Source organism: Vulpes lagopus, chromosome 9, assembly GCF_018345385.1.
Source record: "Vulpes lagopus strain Blue_001 chromosome 9, ASM1834538v1, whole genome shotgun sequence".
In the NCBI taxonomy this organism is placed as follows: domain Eukaryota; kingdom Metazoa; phylum Chordata; class Mammalia; order Carnivora; family Canidae; genus Vulpes; species Vulpes lagopus.
Window position 1 is genome coordinate 66,265 of NC_054832.1, and position 17,489 is coordinate 83,753.

The following is a 17,489-nucleotide window of genomic DNA, read 5'->3' on the forward strand; positions in this document are numbered from 1 at the left end:
TGCATATAATCTAAAAAAAAAAATACATATAATCTTAAAAATAAATAAAGTCACTTAAAAAAAACTATCCTTTCTCCATTAACTGTTCTCTTGTATCAAAGATCAATTGACTCTCTTTGTGCGAGTCTATTTCAGGGCTCTGTATTAGGCTCCATTAATCTATTTGTCTCCTGTTTCATCGACACCACACTGCCTGGATTACTGTAGCTTTATACAGAGTTTTAAAGTTGGGTAGAATCAGTGCTTAGATTTTGTTGTTCTTCAGTATTCTGTTGGCTATTGAGTCTTTTTGCCTTTCCTTTTTTAAAAAAAGATTGATTGATTGATGACACAGAGAGAGAGAGGCAGAGACACAGGCAGAGGGAGAAGCAGGCTCCCTGCAGGGACCTGATGCAGAGTTGATCCCAGGACCCCGGGGTCACGCAGGGGCCGAAGGCAGGCGCTGCACGGCTGAGCCACCCGGGCGTCCCTCTTTTGCCTTTCCTTACAAACTTTGGAATCTGTTTGTTGATATCTACACATTTTGATAACTTGGATTTTAACCTCTATTTAGTTTAAAACATTTAAGAGTTTTTCTTGAGATGTTCTTTTAACCATTTGTCCTTTACATGTGTATTGTTTAATCTGCAAATATTTTGGGATTATCTATCTTTCTGTTATTGATGTCTAGCTTAATTTCACTGTGGTTTGAGACCATGTTTTGTATTATTTCTATCCTTTTAAATTTGCTAAGATGTGTTCTATGGCTCAGAATGTAGTTTATTTTGATGACTGTTCCATGAGCTTGAGAAGAGTATAGGTTAATATACAGCATGTTTGCAACCGTTTTTCATTCATTGCATTTGCTCCTTTAAAAAAAAAAAATTTCCCAGGGTGCCTGACTGACTCAGTCTGGAGAGCACGGGACTCTGGATATCAGGGTGATGAGTTCAAGCCCCACATTGGTCGTGGAGCCTACTTTAAGAAAGAGAAGAAGAAAAGAAAAAAAGTCTTTCCCTGTTTCTGCCTTCTCTAGTTTAACTGGACATCTTATTTAATTCCAATTTCTATTTAGCATATCATTTATACTTCCTTGAAAAATATGTTAGCGGTTGCAATATATATTTACAGCTAGCCTGAGCCCCTTTCAAGTAACTCACTGCTTCATAGGAAGCGCGGGTGCTTACAACCAGCATCCCTGGTCGTCTCCCCGGCCCCCGACACCGCTGTCGTTCGTGTTATTCATCCATGTGCTGTAACAACCCGACATACTATTGCTGTTGTTACTTTGAAAAACAATAATCTTTTGGATTAGTTAGAAATAAAAATAAAAGACTTTGTTTCACCCTCTCCTATTCCTTCTCCGCTCCTTCTCCTTTCTTCAGGAGTTTCCGATTGCAGCGGGCCCACCCCGCGGAGCCGCCTACTTCCGGCCCGAGTCCGACCCGGGACCCGGAGCACAGAGTCCTCTGAGCAGCTAGAGCGGCCGCCGGAGCCGGGCATCCGATTGGTGGCGAGCTGGAGGCCGCGGCGGAAGTTCGGGGCGGCCACTTCCGGCCCGGCCGCTTCGGGCTCCCGGGTCCGGCGTCCGCGAGGCGCACCTGCCCCGAGTCCGAGCCGAGTGAGTGGGAGCCCGGGCGGTGGGCGCAGAGGCGTCGGAGCGGCCCTAGGGGGCGCCGGGTGCGGAGCGCGCGGGGAGAGAGGCAGGCGGGGGGCGGCGGAAGGCCCCGAGCAAAGCCGCCGTGGGGGGCGGGGCGGCCGCTGGTTGGGGAAGGCGTCAGGAGGGGCGAGGTCGGGGGATGGAGGCGGTGGGGGGCGCGGACGGAGCGGAGGAGGCCGCCGGGAAGGGCCGGGCGGCAGGTCACCGCGCAGCGTTCAGAGGGCTGGGCGGTGATCGTGTCGGATGTTCGCCAACGCCGTGCAGATACCGTGCACTGCACTGTCTTCGTTTAATCGTCAAGTTGGTCACTTAGATGAGTGGCGGTGATGTCGTCTTAAATCACTTATCTGAGACGTTTTCACCAGTCGGTGGTGTGTTCAGGTGTCCGCCCCGTTAGCTTCCAGCAGCAGCGTTCCGCGCTTCCGCGTGGTCTGGGAGCGAAGGCGGCGCAGGTCTGCTCGTGGCACGCCGTGCGATGCCTGGGGCGCGACGCTGTGGACGGGGGAGCTGGCTTTGTATCAGGCTGTTGGGGAAGACTTTCCTGGGAGGGACGGCCTTCAAGTCACCTGTCAGCCTAAGGTAAAACCCAATAGGTGGTTCTTTTTTTTTTTTTTTTTTTTTTAAGATTTTACTTATTTATTCAGGAGAGACCCAGAGAGGCAGAGCCACAGGCAGAGGGAGAAGCAGGCTCCCTGCAGGGAGCCCGACGTGGGCCTCGATTCTGGGACCCAGGATCACACTCTGGGCCCAAGGCAGGTGTTAAATCGCTGAGCTACCCGGGGATTCCCCCCAGTAGGTGCTTCTAAATGTCACCTGTATACAGACGGTTACCAGTGTACGTACCAAGCCAGCTTCAGCGTTTCTCTTGAATTTTGGATCAATATATCCAAAAGCTCTTATTCTCCACTTGTGAATCTGACAGGCATCTTAAATACGACATGTACAAAAAACAACTTTTAATTTTTACCCTTCAGATGTACTCCTGCAGTCATATCCCTCTGAGTGAATGGAAATTTCAATATCTTAGTAGCTTAGGCCAGAAATCTTGGTATCTCATTTCAGGTCTCATTCATCAGCAAATCGTATTAACTACACCTTTGAAATGCATCTAGAATCTGATCACTTATCACCTGCTCCCACCATTCTAGTGCAAGAAACTGTCATCTCTGTGGATTATTGCTAGAGCCTTCCAAAAGGTCTTCCTATTTACATCCTTACCCCACACACACACCTCCACCCCCAATCTGTTCTCAAAACAGCAGCTGTAGAGGCCACATGGCAGGTCATATCATGTCCTAGATCTTCCAGATGCTTCCAATCTCATTCAGAGGAAAAGCCCAAGTCCTACAGCCTATGGGGCCCCCCACTCTCCTCTCCCTTGCTCTCCCCTACTGCACTTCAGCCCTTCTGGCCTCCTTGCCCTTACATGAACACATGGAGTGGGCTTCCACCTCACAGCCTTTACACCCATGCATTCCCCTTCCTGGGATGTATCTCCTTTAATTCCACGTGGTACCTGCCCTCACTCCATCTGAACGTTTCCTTTGATGTTGATTTATAAAAGGTGCCTTCCCTGGCCATCGTGTGTAAAGTATCTCCTACCACCAATTATTGCCCTCATGCTATGTATTTTTTCTATCCCTTATCATCTATCATCACCTGACTCAGGTATCTTGTCTGTCAACCTCCCTAGTTGCTTGTACCCTGCCTTAGAGGAGGAGCCTGGTTGTTCTGAGCTGTTTGACCACTCTCCAGGACTTCTGAGGTGGGCCTGGGATGAAGCCTGTTGTCCACCCCAGCCAGGTTCCCCACAGGAGACATTATGTGGTGGACTTAGGATGCTGTTTGTACTGGAGGCTGCTGGGGAGGCCTCATGGTGGACAAGGGGATATACTCTCAGAGATCACTGGGTGCTTAGTCCATCTGTGCTTCCCAGGGCTTTCTGGCATCAAACTTGGTCTCTGCTTCTCTGCTACTATAGATCTCTTGAGACCCAGGCATGGAAGTCTCAGTGTTGCTGTGAAAAGCAGGCTGGTCACATTCCTTTACAGCTTCCCTCCACCTGCCATTTCACCCACCTCCTTGGGATGAGCTAAGAGATCCAATGATGGCCGTCAAGCAGCTCCTTCCTGTTGGGTCCCAGGTGAGTGGTCCTCATGGAGGTATCTCTCAGTAGCCTTAGCCCTTTCTTGGCTGGAATGTCTTCAAGGTTCTTTCTGAAAAGCTGGTCCCAGAGGGTAGATGGCTCCTTTTCTTCACCAATGTCCTCAGTCCCTGAGTTCAAGTCCCTGAAATGTGCTTCACGCTCTCTTCCCAATCCCTGGGCAGTAGAGGGCAGCAGTTGGGCAGACAAAGACAAGTCAAAATGGTACTGGTCTCAAAGAGCCCACTCTTGTGAGGACAGTAGTCTGGTACATGTATTCAAAGGGGTTTTGCCCATCATGTGCCTAGTGGGTCCTCCCCACCTCAGGACCACCCTGGGCCTGACCCTGGAGATGCAACAAAATATTGTCATTCCAGGTTTTGGTTTCCTTTGAAGACGTGGCTGTGCTCCTCTCCCGGGAGGAGTGGGGCCGTCTGGGCCCTGCTCAAAGGGGCCTCTACAGTGATGTGATGCTGGAGACCTACAGGAACCTGATCTCACTGGGTAAGGCCCTTTCTGAAATTCAGCTCTGGGTTCCTTGCTAGTGAATAGGACTGGGGTTAGGCTCAAAGCTCAGGGGCATCTTCCCCTCGGGGCCCAAATATAAAGCATTTCTGACCCTGGACTCAAGTGGGCCTTGTCTGCACAGAAGAGAGGACAGTCAGTGCTATGGACTCACCCAATTTCCTTGTAGGAAATATGGAAGAGGAATAGCATTCATTGAACCCTAAGTATATTCATATCCCCAGTTAATCATAATGTTATCTTCAAGGTTGATGTTGGGTTAAATGGTTTATAACTGAATCCAAAGCTGACAAAGATCCTCACTTTCTTAAGTTCACACAGGCGGTCAGGGGCAGATCTGGGATTTGAATCCATTTGGTTTCAGAGCCCTCCCTTACACCAGAATATGCTGCTTCCCTTTAGTCCTTGTGGACATCAACACCAAGACACTCTTATGAATCTTCTAGCATAATGTGTGCAGGCCCCAACTCTGTCCCTTATCCTTATCCCCCAAAGAGCTGGGTTTAACTTTTCTTCAGCTGGGGCAGAGGCCTACATCTGTCTCCTCAGTTTACAGATAGGGGCAGGGGAGGTCATGACCAGCACACACGTGCCACCCATGGGGCCATCCTGCCCTGGACTTGGATGAATTGTCAGCCTTTCTTCCTTTCTCTGGAGCAGGACTTCAAGGTTCGAAACCTGATGTCATCTCCAGGCTAGAGAAGGGGGAAGAGCCATGGGCCCCATACTCAGCGAAAATTGAGGAGAGCTGGATCCGGAGTCATGGGAGTGAAAGTGAGTCTCCAGGAATGCCTCCATGCTCCCCTGCCCCTACTGGCAGGTGCTGCCACTTTGCCAGGCCCTGCTATGCAAGCTCTGGACCTCATCTTTTGTCAGTGCTGGGGCTTTGCTTTCCCTCTTCTCCATGTCTACCTCTTTTCTCTTTTTTCTGTGTTAATACCCCTGTTTTTTACCCATAAGTGAGTTTATGTTTCCTTTACCCTACAAAATGCTCTTTCAATCCCAGAAAGGAGCTCAGGTATATCATCCACTCCTTCTCAGGCCTTGCTGGCCAGCTGTTCCTTAGCTGCTTAGAAAGACCATCCAGAGACATGCCATCGACCCAGACTCACTCCTGCTATTGTTCACTCAGAGTTCCCAGGCTGATTAAGGGCCTTGGGGAAAAACATGAGCTAGGGTTTCTTGCTGTGTAGCAAAGGATATGGGCATGTAAATAATGTAAATAGTACACAGTAAGTGGAGCAGAGTCCACTTTGCTGACACAGTGAACTTACACAGTCCTCCCATATCCTTGCAGAGTCGGTACCCAAGGAACTCTGAGGCATGGAGAGATTTGGTTGCTGGCCTGAGATCACAGCTGGCCAGGAACAGAGCTGGGTTGGATCTCTGGCATACTGGCTCCATACCCCATCTGAATTTCCCCCCTCTTAGAAACAGCTTTATTAAGGTATCTTAAGCACATAATATGCTATACATATTTAAGATGTGCAATTTGGTAACATTTCTGCATTATATGTGTGTGAAACTGTTCACTACAGTCAAGATTGCAGACATATCCATTACCCCCCAAAATTCTCTGTTGTCTCTTTGTAATCCCATCCTCTCACCCCTTCCCGTCTCTGTCATGAAGCAGTTACTGATCTGCCTGCTATCAATATGAATTACATTTTCTAGAAGTTCATATCATTGGAATCATAGAGCATGTACCCTTTTTTTGTCTGAGATCTTTTGACCCAATATAATTCTTTTGATATTTATCTGTTATATGTCAATAACTCCTTTATTTATTTTGATTAATATCCTATTTATATGGATATGCCATAATTTGTTTATCAATTCTTTTAAAATACATTTGTGTTGTTTCCAGTTTGGGGTTAATACAAATAAAGCTGCTATGAACATTTGTGTACAGATCTTTGTATGACCATACATTCCTTTTCTCTTGGATAAATACCTAGTAATAGAATGGCTGGATTACATGGCAGGTGTATATTTAACTTTTAGGAAACTGCCAGAATGTTTTCCAAACTGGTTGCACCATTTGACATTCCCACCAGCAATGGATGGGAGTTCCATTTTCTCCACATCCTCATCAACACTTGGTGTGTTGAGTCTTTTTCATTTTAGCCACTATGATAGTTGTATAGTGGTATCTCGTTGTGATTTTACTTTTAATTTTAATTTTTCTAATAGTTAAAGATTTTGACTATCTTTCCATGTGCTTCTTTTCCTTCTGTGTATTTACAATGGCGAAGCATCTGTTCATGTCTTCACATGTTTTTTAACTGGGTTTTTGTTTTCTTATTCTTAGGTTTTAAAGAGTTGCTTTCTAAATGTAGGAATGTTCCAGATACAGGCCCTTTATCAGATATATGCTTTGCATAGATTTTCTCTCCCTGTGTGCCTTGTCTTTTTGTTTTTTTACCAGTGTCCTTTGAAGACTAGAAGTTTTATTAAATTTTGATGAAGTTTATCAGTTTGTTCTTTTATGGATTGTGCTTTTGGTGTCATATCTAAGAAAACTTTGCTTAACCCAGAAGATTTTGGGATCCCTGGGTGGCGCAGCGGTTTGGCGCCTGCCTTTGGCCCAGGGCGCGATCCTGGAGACCCGGGATCGAATCCCACATCAGGCTCCTGGTGCATGGAGCCTGCTTCTCCCTCTGTCTGTGTCTCTGCCTCTCTCTCTCTCTCTCTCTCTGACTATCATAAATAAATAAAAATTTAAAAAAAATAAAAAAAAAACCCAGAAGATTTTCTTCTTATAGAAGAAAATTTTATAACTAAAAATTTTAGGTATTTGGGTCTGTGATTCATATTGAGTTAATTTTTGTGTCTGGTGTGAGTTACGGAACCAAGTAAAATTTTTTACAAGTGGATATCCAGTTCCAGTCCCATTTGTTTAAAAAAAAAAAAAAATCCTTTCTCTAATTCTATTGCCTTTGTCCCCTGGTCAAGAATAGTAAAAAAGTAGTAAATACCTTTAAAGTTCTGTGAGTAGTTCACTGAAGTCTGTTAAAATGACTTAGTCCAATTTTAGACCCCATCTAATCAACATTTTCAGCTCACTCTCCTTGTCTGGATAAACAGTCTGAAAATAACAGCCTGTTACAGCTTAATAATAACCAGTTTACAAAAAGAGAGGTTCCAGGGATGCCTGGGTGGCTCAGTGGTTGAGCATCTGCCTTTGGCTCGGGTCATCATCCCAGGATCCTGGGATTGAGTCCTGCATCAGGCTCCCCAGAGGGGCCCTGCTTCTCCCTCTGCCTATGTCTCTGCCTCTCTCTGTGTCTCTCATGAATAAAATCTTTAAAAAGAAAAAAAGTCCAGTATCCTCCTAAGAGATAGTTGTTTCATATAAGTGTTCCTATTTATGCTCTAATTCTTTCTCCCATAGTAAAATATTAGTAACTCATTTTTCTTCATTCTTTCAGGTTTTCAGTCTCTGATGGAAAAGAAAGGATTGACTCCAAAACAGGAAATTTCCAAAGCAATGGGGTTCCGGAGAGCAAAGTCAGAATATGTAAGGAATGTTTCCAAGGAATCTGAGTTTGAAGAGATGAATAAAACCGAGGGAAAGTTAAAGAATTACAGGAAAAAATCTGTAGAGGAAGAACTTAAGAAATCCTTCTCCCAGAAGAACAGTTCCAGGCCAGTGACATTGACACATGTGAAATCCCCTGTTGCAGGAAAAGGCCAAAAATCCAGTTCTCTGGAGGTAGGCTACACTGTAGATGCAAGCCCTGTCAGATTTCATAGAGCATCTACAGGGGCTAGTCTCCACCAGAATGTGCCATGTGTAAATGACTTTCAACAAAGTCAGGACCTCATTAATCTCCAGTGTTTGCATCTAGGAGAAAGAGCTTGTCAGACAGATGTGTTCATGAAAGCACCCAGGCAGAGTTCAGTTCTCAATGAGAATCAGAGGGTTAACAATCCAGAAAAATCCTTTGAATGTACTGAGTATAGAAGACTTTTCAGCCCAAGTAAAGCTCTGTCTCAGCATCAGAGAAGTCTCACTGGAGAGATACCCTGTGAGAGTGGTGGATGTGGAAGAACTTCCCACCACTGCTCTGTCCTCAGCCAACATCAGGAAGTTCACCGTGGAGGGGAGTCCCATACCTGTGCTGAGTGTGGCAAAGCTTTCAAGGCCCATTCCTACTTCATTCAGCAGCATAACCCTCACACAGGAGAAAGGCCTTATGAGTGCAGTGAGTGTGCACATTTATCTTACAGTCCACATCTTCAAATTCATAGTGGGCAGAAACCTCATGAGTGTAGTCAGTGTGGAAAAGCCTTTAGTCATAGTTCTAACCTGTTTCATCATCAGAGAATTCATAGTGGAGAGAAACCATATGAGTGTAAGGAATGTGGGAAGGCGTTCGGTAGGCACTCGCACCTCCTTCAGCATAAGAGAATTCATTCTGGAGAGAAACCTTATGACTGTACTGAGTGCGGCAAAGCCTTCAGTGCACGGTTATCTCTCATTCAGCATCAGAGAACTCATACAGGAGAAAAACCTTATGAATGCAATGAATGTGGGAAATCCTTTAGCCTGAACCGAACCCTTATTGTTCATCAGAGGATTCACACTGGAGAGAAACCCTATAGGTGTAATGAATGCGGGAAATCCTTCAGTCAGCGCGCACAAGTCATTCAGCACAAGAGAATTCACACTGGAGAGAAGCCCTATGTCTGCAATGAGTGTGGAAAGTCATTCAGTGCTCGCTTGTCCCTCATACAGCATCAGAGAATTCACACTGGAGAAAAACCTTATGGATGCAGTGAGTGTGGGAAAACCTTCAGTCAAAAGGGACATCTGATTCAGCATCAACGAATTCACACTGGAGAGAAACCCTATGAGTGTAATGAGTGTGGAAAAGCCTTCAGCCAGAGTTTTAATCTTATTCATCATCAAAGGACACACAATGGTGAGAAGCCCTATGAATGTAATGAATGTGATAAAGCCTTCAGTGTGCTCTCGTCCCTTGTTCAACATCAGAGGGTCCATAATGGTGAGAAGCCCTATGAGTGTCACAAATGTGGGAAGGCCTTTAGCCAGGGCTCGCACCTCATTCAGCATCAGAGGAGCCACACTGGAGAGAAACCCTATGAGTGTAATGAGTGTGGGAAAACCTTTGGGCAGATATCCACCCTAATTAAGCATGAGAGAACACACAATGGAGAGAAACCCTATGAGTGTGGTGACTGCGGGAAAGCCTTCAGCCAGAGTGCACACCTCGTCCGCCATCGAAGGATTCACACTGGAGAGAATCCCTATGAGTGCAGTGACTGTGGGAAAGCCTTCAATGTCCGTTCCTCTCTTGTTCAGCATCACAGAATTCATACAGGGGAGAAGCCTTATGAATGCGAGAAGTGTGGCAAGGCCTTCAGTCAGCATTCACAATTTATTCAGCATCAGAGGATTCACACTGGAGAGAAGCCCTATATTTGCAATGAATGTGAGAAAGCCTTCAGTGCACGTTTATCCCTTATCCAACACAAGAGAATTCACACAGGAGAGAAACCTTACAAATGCACTGAATGTGGAAAATCCTTCCGACAAAGCTCTCACCTTATTCGACATCAGAGAGTTCACAGTGGAGAGCGACCTTATATGTGTAATGAATGTGGGAAAACTTTTAGCCAGAGAATAACTCTTACTAGTCATGAGAAAACTCACACCGGAGAGCAAGCCTTTAAGTGTGTTAAACGTGAGGACCTCTTAACTGCACAGTCAGCTTCCATTCAGCACCATAAAGTTCACAATGGAGAATAACGTCTTTATTCAATAAAGTCTTCACTATTTTACATCAGGAGCAGTATACTGATGGGAAAGCCATCGCTTTTACAGCTTTCGTTTTGGAGATTTATCTCTTAAGTGATTTAACAGTCTCCCAGTGCACTGTTAACTAAAAGCAGGATGCCAAAATATGTGGCAAAAATTCCAAGGTCACATGCCATCCCTTAGATTCAGAGGGTGGATCTATGCTTGAGTATTTTAAAGGATCACAATTTAATTACACTTACTCAAGATTGTGTTTTCATAGCACCAGACTTTAAGGTGCACTGAGGTACTTTGTGGGGCCACCTGCTTTTCCTTCCTCATTGTCTATTTCAGGTTCAAGAAAAGTAGTTGGAATCCTTGCTCTTTGATTCATGATAGAGCCAGATTGGGATTTCATTGTTGGTTGGTTTGGGCCTCTTCAAAATGTTTTTGTTTTATTGTGAGGAGATGTGGCTTCAGAAGTGTTATCCCTTTCAGCATCAGATAATCCAAACAGCAGAGAAATCTTGGCAAAATTTGCTAAGGAATGAATTTAGGTTTTTATGTAGATTCAAACTTTGAGATCCTGCTAAGAACTCCAATGACACATGTAAGATGAGTTTTTCTACAAGGTAATTTGGAAAATCAAAACCCTATGAATTGGGAGGAAAATAAGCATAAGGTAGACACACAGTGACATGGAATATGACTTACAGATTTTGTTCTTTAAACCAAGGTTGGTGTATTCCATATCAGTTTTTCAGCAAGCAAAGGTGAGTGGTCATCAGTTGTTCCCTTTTACTGGGCAGCCTGGCACTGAACAGACCCAGAAAAGTGGCATGTCCCTCTGCTACACCAGAGGACAGGACTCCAGGAGAGGCAGGGTCATTAAGCAGCTTTGAGCAGGTTGATAATTATGCAGGTTGTTTGTCAACCCATGCACTCTTTTCTACATGCTTTAAAGGTGCCTTTTGTCCTCTGGAGTGACGTTGGTCAGCAGTGTCTCTGTGTCTTTTGGTTCTTGATGTTCAAACTGTTTTTCCTAGACCCAGTTTTCAGAATTGCTACCCTTGCCTGTAGTGTTTCTGCCTGATTCACTTGTGAGTGGCTCACTTCAGTATCCTTAGAACCTCCTTCTCCAGAAACTTCTTTAGCGCTTTCTCCTACTTTTTTTGTGGAGGAAAGATTAGCATCAAAGTGAGCTGAAATGGGTTGTAGATATGAGAAATTCAGCAACAGCAGTCTATGAGAGACTTCTGGAAGCTGAAATCTGGCAATGAGAGCTTAGAGTCTGATGAACAAGCTGGATGCCATATGTACAAACATCTCAGAAGGGATTGGCCAGTTAATATGTGTGATAAGCTACAATGGAATGATGCTTTGTATATAAGAATCGGGGTAAGAAAGAAGAAAGGTTAAGAGTAATGAATTACTTAGTAATTAGCCATTTTATTCCTTTATAGAGTCCTTTTCACTAATAAAGTTATTCCAGTTTTCCTGTTTATTAAAGGAGCTTTCTTAGAATTTGATCTTTTCTCCTTCATTGACTTGACCTATATTTCAGGTCTTATTTTCCAGGCTGTTGTCCATATTGCAGTGGTAGTGGTCATTGCTTATCTTAGAATGTTGAAAAGCTGATTGGAAAATCTGCCTCTCCATTGTAATCCTCCTAAACACATTTCACCACAAATAGCTTTGACTTAAAATAAAATAAAAACTGGAATGAATTTACTGTGATAATAAGGGCTATATGCTGAACAAAAATTCTGATTAAGTCTATAAAGCCTTTACTTTTATTTTTACTGTAGCATATACCAGGCATTATGATTAATGTTTTGTGTGGGTTTTCTCATTAAACCCCCACATCATTTCAATGAAGTAAGTACTTTTATTTACCCCATTTCATGGTGAGCCTGAGGCTCAGAGAAGCTGCTCGGTAGCAGTGCTGGCTCTGTGTGGCTCCACCACCCAGGCTCTCGATGCCTTCTGAGTCCTGCTGTACCCCAGCACCGGAAGAATGAAGGAGTGCTAGCAGGGAGCTTGCAGCCCCAAGGCTGACCCATCTGACTTGATTCCAAATAGGAAATAGTACATTTTACTTAAACATGTTTTGGTAAATGAGGCTTTCAGGTACTTTATCAATGAAGGAACATGAGAAAACAATCCAAGTTAGGAGCTTCTGGCTTATAACTTCCTCAATCATTGCCCAACAGCATGTTCTACATAAAACAGCTAAAACATCCTTCTGACTAATTCTGACTATGAGTCTTTGTTTTAGTTTTCAGTTAAGTACCTCACCTAAATTGTATTAATTTTTATTTACATAGTTGTTAATGTTCTGGATTCTAGTCATGTTTCTCTGTTACCTAATTTCTTCTTTAGCTTGTTGATGACTAATACTGGCTGGGAACCAGACCGTCCCCTGATGGTGCAGAGTCTCTGCTACACTGTTGGTTAGCACAGAGCAGTCATCCGCTTGACACCCCCAGCTTCTAAACCACGTAAGTCAGTTATACTTGAGAAGGACATTTCAGCTTCTTCAGTAGATGGAAGGAAGTTTTCCAGAAGAGAGATTCATTCTGCAGTGACCAGAAGTGCTGACTGATACCCTGCTCACTCGCCCCAGCCTACTTTTCCCTCAGCCCAGAAGGGTCACCCAGGCTTGAGAAATGCATTGGCAAGGGTGCTGCTCCAACTTCTGTGAAAGATGCTACGTCTATAGGCTAGGGATGGCAGTAGGAGAGCTGTCATGAAAATAGGTTCCATAACTCTGGGGATAGTTGAATACCAGACAGTAGCTCAATCCTTTCAAAGCCATGGAAGCATGTCACCTTAACAGGCCCACGGCCAGAGCAGTAATCAGAACAGTTACCCTGCACAATGGTGATGGTGTCCCTGAGACTGAAGTAGATGGCCTACTAAAGTCTCTATCAGTATAAGTGAAAAAACATTAAAGTTGATTAAAAGACCTGAACCTCATGAAGGGATAAAAGGCCAGATTCTCTTCAGGAAAGACCTTGAGGCTCTTCCCCACCCCCATTTTATACTACATCTTATTTCCTTCCCCAAAGGGAATGTGACCGATTATGGAGTAACCACGTTGAGAGACAGGAGATACCCACACTTAACCAGAGGTGAGAAAGTAAAAAAATCACCTGGACTGGGAAAGAAAATCTATTAAACTATTCACTGGTTTGGAATCATAAACAGATAAAACCAGCTTCAAAGTTAATAGGAGACTATACTTTCACAAAAAAGATGTGCAACTGTCATGACATTTTACCTCTGCTTTTTTTTTTTTTTTTGTATATATATTTTTTATTGGAGTTCAATTTGCCAACATATAGCATATCACCCAGTGCTCATCCCATCAAGTGTCCCTCTCAGTGCCTGTCACCCGGTCACCCCAACCCTCCACCCACCTCCCCTTCCACTACCCCTTGTTTGTTTCCCAGAGTTTGGGGTCTCTCATGTTCTGTCTCCCTCACTGATATTTCCCACTCATTTTCTCTCCTTTCCCCTTTATTTCCTTTCACTATTTTTTATATTCCCCATATGAATGAGACTATATAATGTTTGTCCTCCGATTGACTTATTTCACTCAGCATAATACCCTCCAGGTCCATCCACATTGAAGGAAATGGTGGGTATTCATCGTTTCTAATGGCTGAGTAATATCCCATTGTATACATAGACCACATCTTCTTTATCCATCATCTTTCAATGGACACCAAGGCTCCTTCCACAGTGTGGCTGCTGTGGACATTGCTGCTTTAAACCGGGGTGCAGGGGATCCCTGGGTGGCGCAGCGGTTTGGCGCCTGCCTTTGGCCCAGGGCGCGATCCTGGAGACCCGGGATCGAATCCCACATCGGGCTCCCGGTGCATGGAGCCTGCTTCTCCCTCCACCTGTGTCTCTGCCTCTCTCTCTCTCTCTGTGACTATCATAAATAAAATAAAAAAAATAAAAAATAAAAAAAACCGGGGTGCAGGTGTTCTGCCATTTCACTGCATCTCTATCTTTGGGGTAAATCCCCAATAGTGCAATTGCTGGCTCGTAGGGCAGATCTATTTTTAACTCTTTGAGGAACCTCCACATGGTTTTCCAGAGTGGCCACACCAGTTCACATTCCCACCAACAGTGCAAGAGGGCTCCCCTTTCTCCACATAGTCTCCAACATTTGTGGTTTCCTGTCTTGTTAATTTTCACCATTCTCACTGGTGTGATTACCACCAGTGAGAAACTTTGTTCTTCAATATCACGGACTAACAAATGTGCTACAAATTATCTAGAATGAAATACCGATTCTTTCCTGACAGAAGTCACTGTGACACAGAGAAGCAGCCTTGATTTACAACTGGAACCAAATAAGGAGTTTGGGACACTGCATTTCACATCTAAATTTTTCAGTTTCCAAGGAAATAGCAACCTGGGTCCGCTTCACAGTCCAGACCTGATGTTGACCTACTACTCACACCCCAGCTTTGCTGCCCACACATCCAAGCACTGCTTCATATAGATTTCAGCTAAAATCCACCCTTCTCCGAAGTCCTGTAACAACTCTGTTTTCCTTTGTTTAGTGGGATACCCCCCACAGATCTCATGTTTGTCACTCTCATGGCAATGGGTCCCTGACCCCAACTTGGTGGAGTACAGGCTTGTTCCTGGTAGTCTGAGGCTGATCAGCCTAGGGTGGAGGTTACTAGGTTCTGGCTCTGAATTGGTAACAGTTGAAGATATTGCTGTGTTTACCAGAGTAGGAGCTTATGAAGTCAAATGGATTTTTTTTAAGATTGTATTTATTTGTTTATGAGAGACACACAGAGAGAGGCAGAGGGAGAAGCAGGCTCGCTGTGGGGAGCCCAATGCAGGACTCGATCCCAGGACTCTGGGATCATGACCTGAGCCAAAGGCAGACACTCAACCACTGAATCACTCAGGTGCCCCAAGTCAAATGGATTTTTAACCCAGGATCATCTCACATTAAGATCACTGCGACCCAGAACCCACCGCATGTATATACCCAGATCCAGAGTGAATACATAGACATACTGCACTTGGGAGAACCCTCATGTGAATTCTCAGCTGTGAAGATAGGAATCTTTGGACTAAAGAGGCCTGGAGATAAGCCCAGCTTGTAGGTTGAATTACTCAGGGCAAACTAACCTCTCCGAGGGAGTTTGCTTATATGCAAAACGGGAAAAGAAATAGCAATTCACGTGGGGCTATTTGGGGTTAGGTAGAGCCAAGTGTGCAGAGTGGCCAGTGTGCTCCTTAGAGCACAGTGGACACACAGCAGAGCCAGCTCTCTTCCCTGCCACTCTGGTCACAGCAGCAACAGCAGGAGAAAGAGCACATTGCCTTTGGGGATGGATGGCTTGAGTCACAATCTTGGTTCCACCTCACTGGCCTGTTTTTCATTATAAAAGAGGGCATAGTATAACTCCAATTGCAGAGATTTGTATGTAATAACCCATATAACGTTGTAACCTGCTTTCCCAAATAGCACTCTTTTCCTTTCTTAAAAAAGATCTAGTTTAGTTGATTCGTGGATTCAATCAACAAATGTATTTGGTAAGTCCCTATTCTTGGTATGGTTCTAGATGCTAGGGATAGAGAATTGAATAAAATAAGATCCCTGCCCTCGTGGAGCATACATTCTAGCACAGAAAGATGATAAGCACAGAAATTATCTGGTGGTGATGAATGCCTCTGAAGAAAAGTAGAGAGTGAATAATGTAGCTCATTGTGGAATAAAGGTAGAGTAGCCTTTCCATCCTGTGGTTAAAGGAAAATATCTAGAAGCTCCTATCTTAGAAGAATTTGGGAAGTGGATGCAGGGCCTGGGTCCAAGCTCTGTAGGCTGGGGTACCCTGTATGAAAACAACTGTTTTACCCTCAAAACTACAGGGCCTACTTGAGGGTGGGGACTGATGTTTATCTGCTTCTGTATCCTAAGCATTCCAGGTAGAACAGTGTTCATTGCATGTTTCAAACACTCGCTAATCATGGAAACATCTCAAGTCACTTGTTTCTCACCCTTTACATCCACCCCATGACCTTGGGAAGAGGTTAGGGCAGGTTTCCGGGTTGAGGGTCACTGGCCAATGCTGTACTGGCCACAGCACCAGGCTCCAAGGACTGACAACTCACCTGGGTGCCAGCAACTGAAAGAGGAGATAGCAGGAGGGAGTGCAAGCTGCTCAGAGCCCACCTGCCCTGATTTCCTCACCAACCAGGCTGGCTGATCCTCATTATGGGCATCTATTCTGAGCCACACTAGAGAGCCCGACTCTCTAGACCCAGCTAACAGCAGAGAGCCTCGCAGGGTTCCCATTCTCACCCTTCCTGTGCTCCTACTATTATTCTATTTACTCCTTCTGAGCCCACTTCCTCTTCTCACGTGCCTGGGCTTTAGGGTTGTCATTCCAACTACAGAATGAGAGGAATGAGATCAGGAGAGCTCTCTCTATTATTCACAATCCCGTTTTTCCAGAAATCCAAAACTAAAGGAGCTTTAAGAGGTCCCCTAGCTATGCTGAGAATCTCTTTCTGGGGATGTTGATTCCCTGTCAGACTGAAACATCCACGATGGTGTCCAATTCCCCAGTAGTGACAAAGGTCTACATTGCACCCAAAAACCTTCCCTGCATTTTCAGAGCAGTTTCTGTAATTTTTTTCACGTTTATTGGGTAAGTTAACAAAAATAGTATATATTTAAGGTATAGAATCTCAAGATTTAATAAACCTATACATTATGAAATGATTACCACAATCAAGCTAATTAACACATCCATCACCTCACACAGTTTTTCCACACCTTTCTTTGTGTGATAAGACCACTTAAGATCTATTCTCAGCAAATTTCAAGTACAAACATGCAGTATTAAGTATATAATCACCGTGTGTACATTAGATCCCCAGAAATTACTCATCCTGTAACTATAATATTGTGCCCTTTGACCAATATCTCTCCATTCCCCCCAACACAGTTTCTCTGGTCCTGGTGGTCTGTTCCAAATTTCTTCATTAGAACACACATACACTGGGACGCCTGGGGGTGCTCAGTGGTTGAGCGTCTGTCTTTGGTTCAGGGCATGATCCCAGGGTCCTGGGATCGAGTCCCACATTGGGCTCCCTTCATGTAGACTGCCTCTCCCTCTGCCTATGTCTCTGCCTCTCTTTCTCTGTGTCTCAAATGAATAAATAAATCTTAAAAAAAAAAAAGAACACACATACACGCAAACTCCCTACAAACCACCAAAATGAAGCAAACACCACTCAAGTGGACAAACTCATAGCTAGAAACAACCTCCCTTCCACTCCTCAAAAAAAAATTCCGAGAATCCAGCCCTCCCTTAGCACCCATATGGGAATGTACAGTTCCAATTCCCTTAATTTTCTTTTTTTTTTTTGTG

The 17,489-nt window shown here is 44.5% G+C and overlaps 1 protein-coding gene across 11 annotated transcripts; it reads left to right on the forward strand.

The window, feature by feature from the left end:
- The first annotated feature begins 1,523 nt into the window (after positions 1-1,523).
- Positions 1,524-11,798, forward strand: LOC121499067 (zinc finger protein 252). 11 transcript variants are annotated; one of them, XM_041769558.1, is made up of 6 exons: positions 1,545-1,600; positions 3,333-3,404; positions 3,621-3,782; positions 4,160-4,286; positions 4,968-5,081; positions 7,739-11,798. In XM_041769558.1, the coding sequence occupies exons 3-6, from the start codon at positions 3,744-3,746 to the stop codon at positions 10,081-10,083; spliced, it is 2,625 nt and encodes an 874-aa protein (XP_041625492.1). In that variant the 5' UTR covers positions 1,545-1,600; positions 3,333-3,404; positions 3,621-3,743; the 3' UTR covers positions 10,084-11,798. The 11 variants fall into 11 exon arrangements, with proteins under 11 accessions (XP_041625491.1, XP_041625493.1, XP_041625492.1 ...); XM_041769561.1 differs by having other exon boundaries at positions 1,564-1,600; positions 3,691-3,782; XM_041769554.1 differs by lacking the exon at positions 1,545-1,600 and adding an exon at positions 1,662-2,218.
- The last annotated feature ends 5,691 nt before the right edge of the window (positions 11,799-17,489 follow it).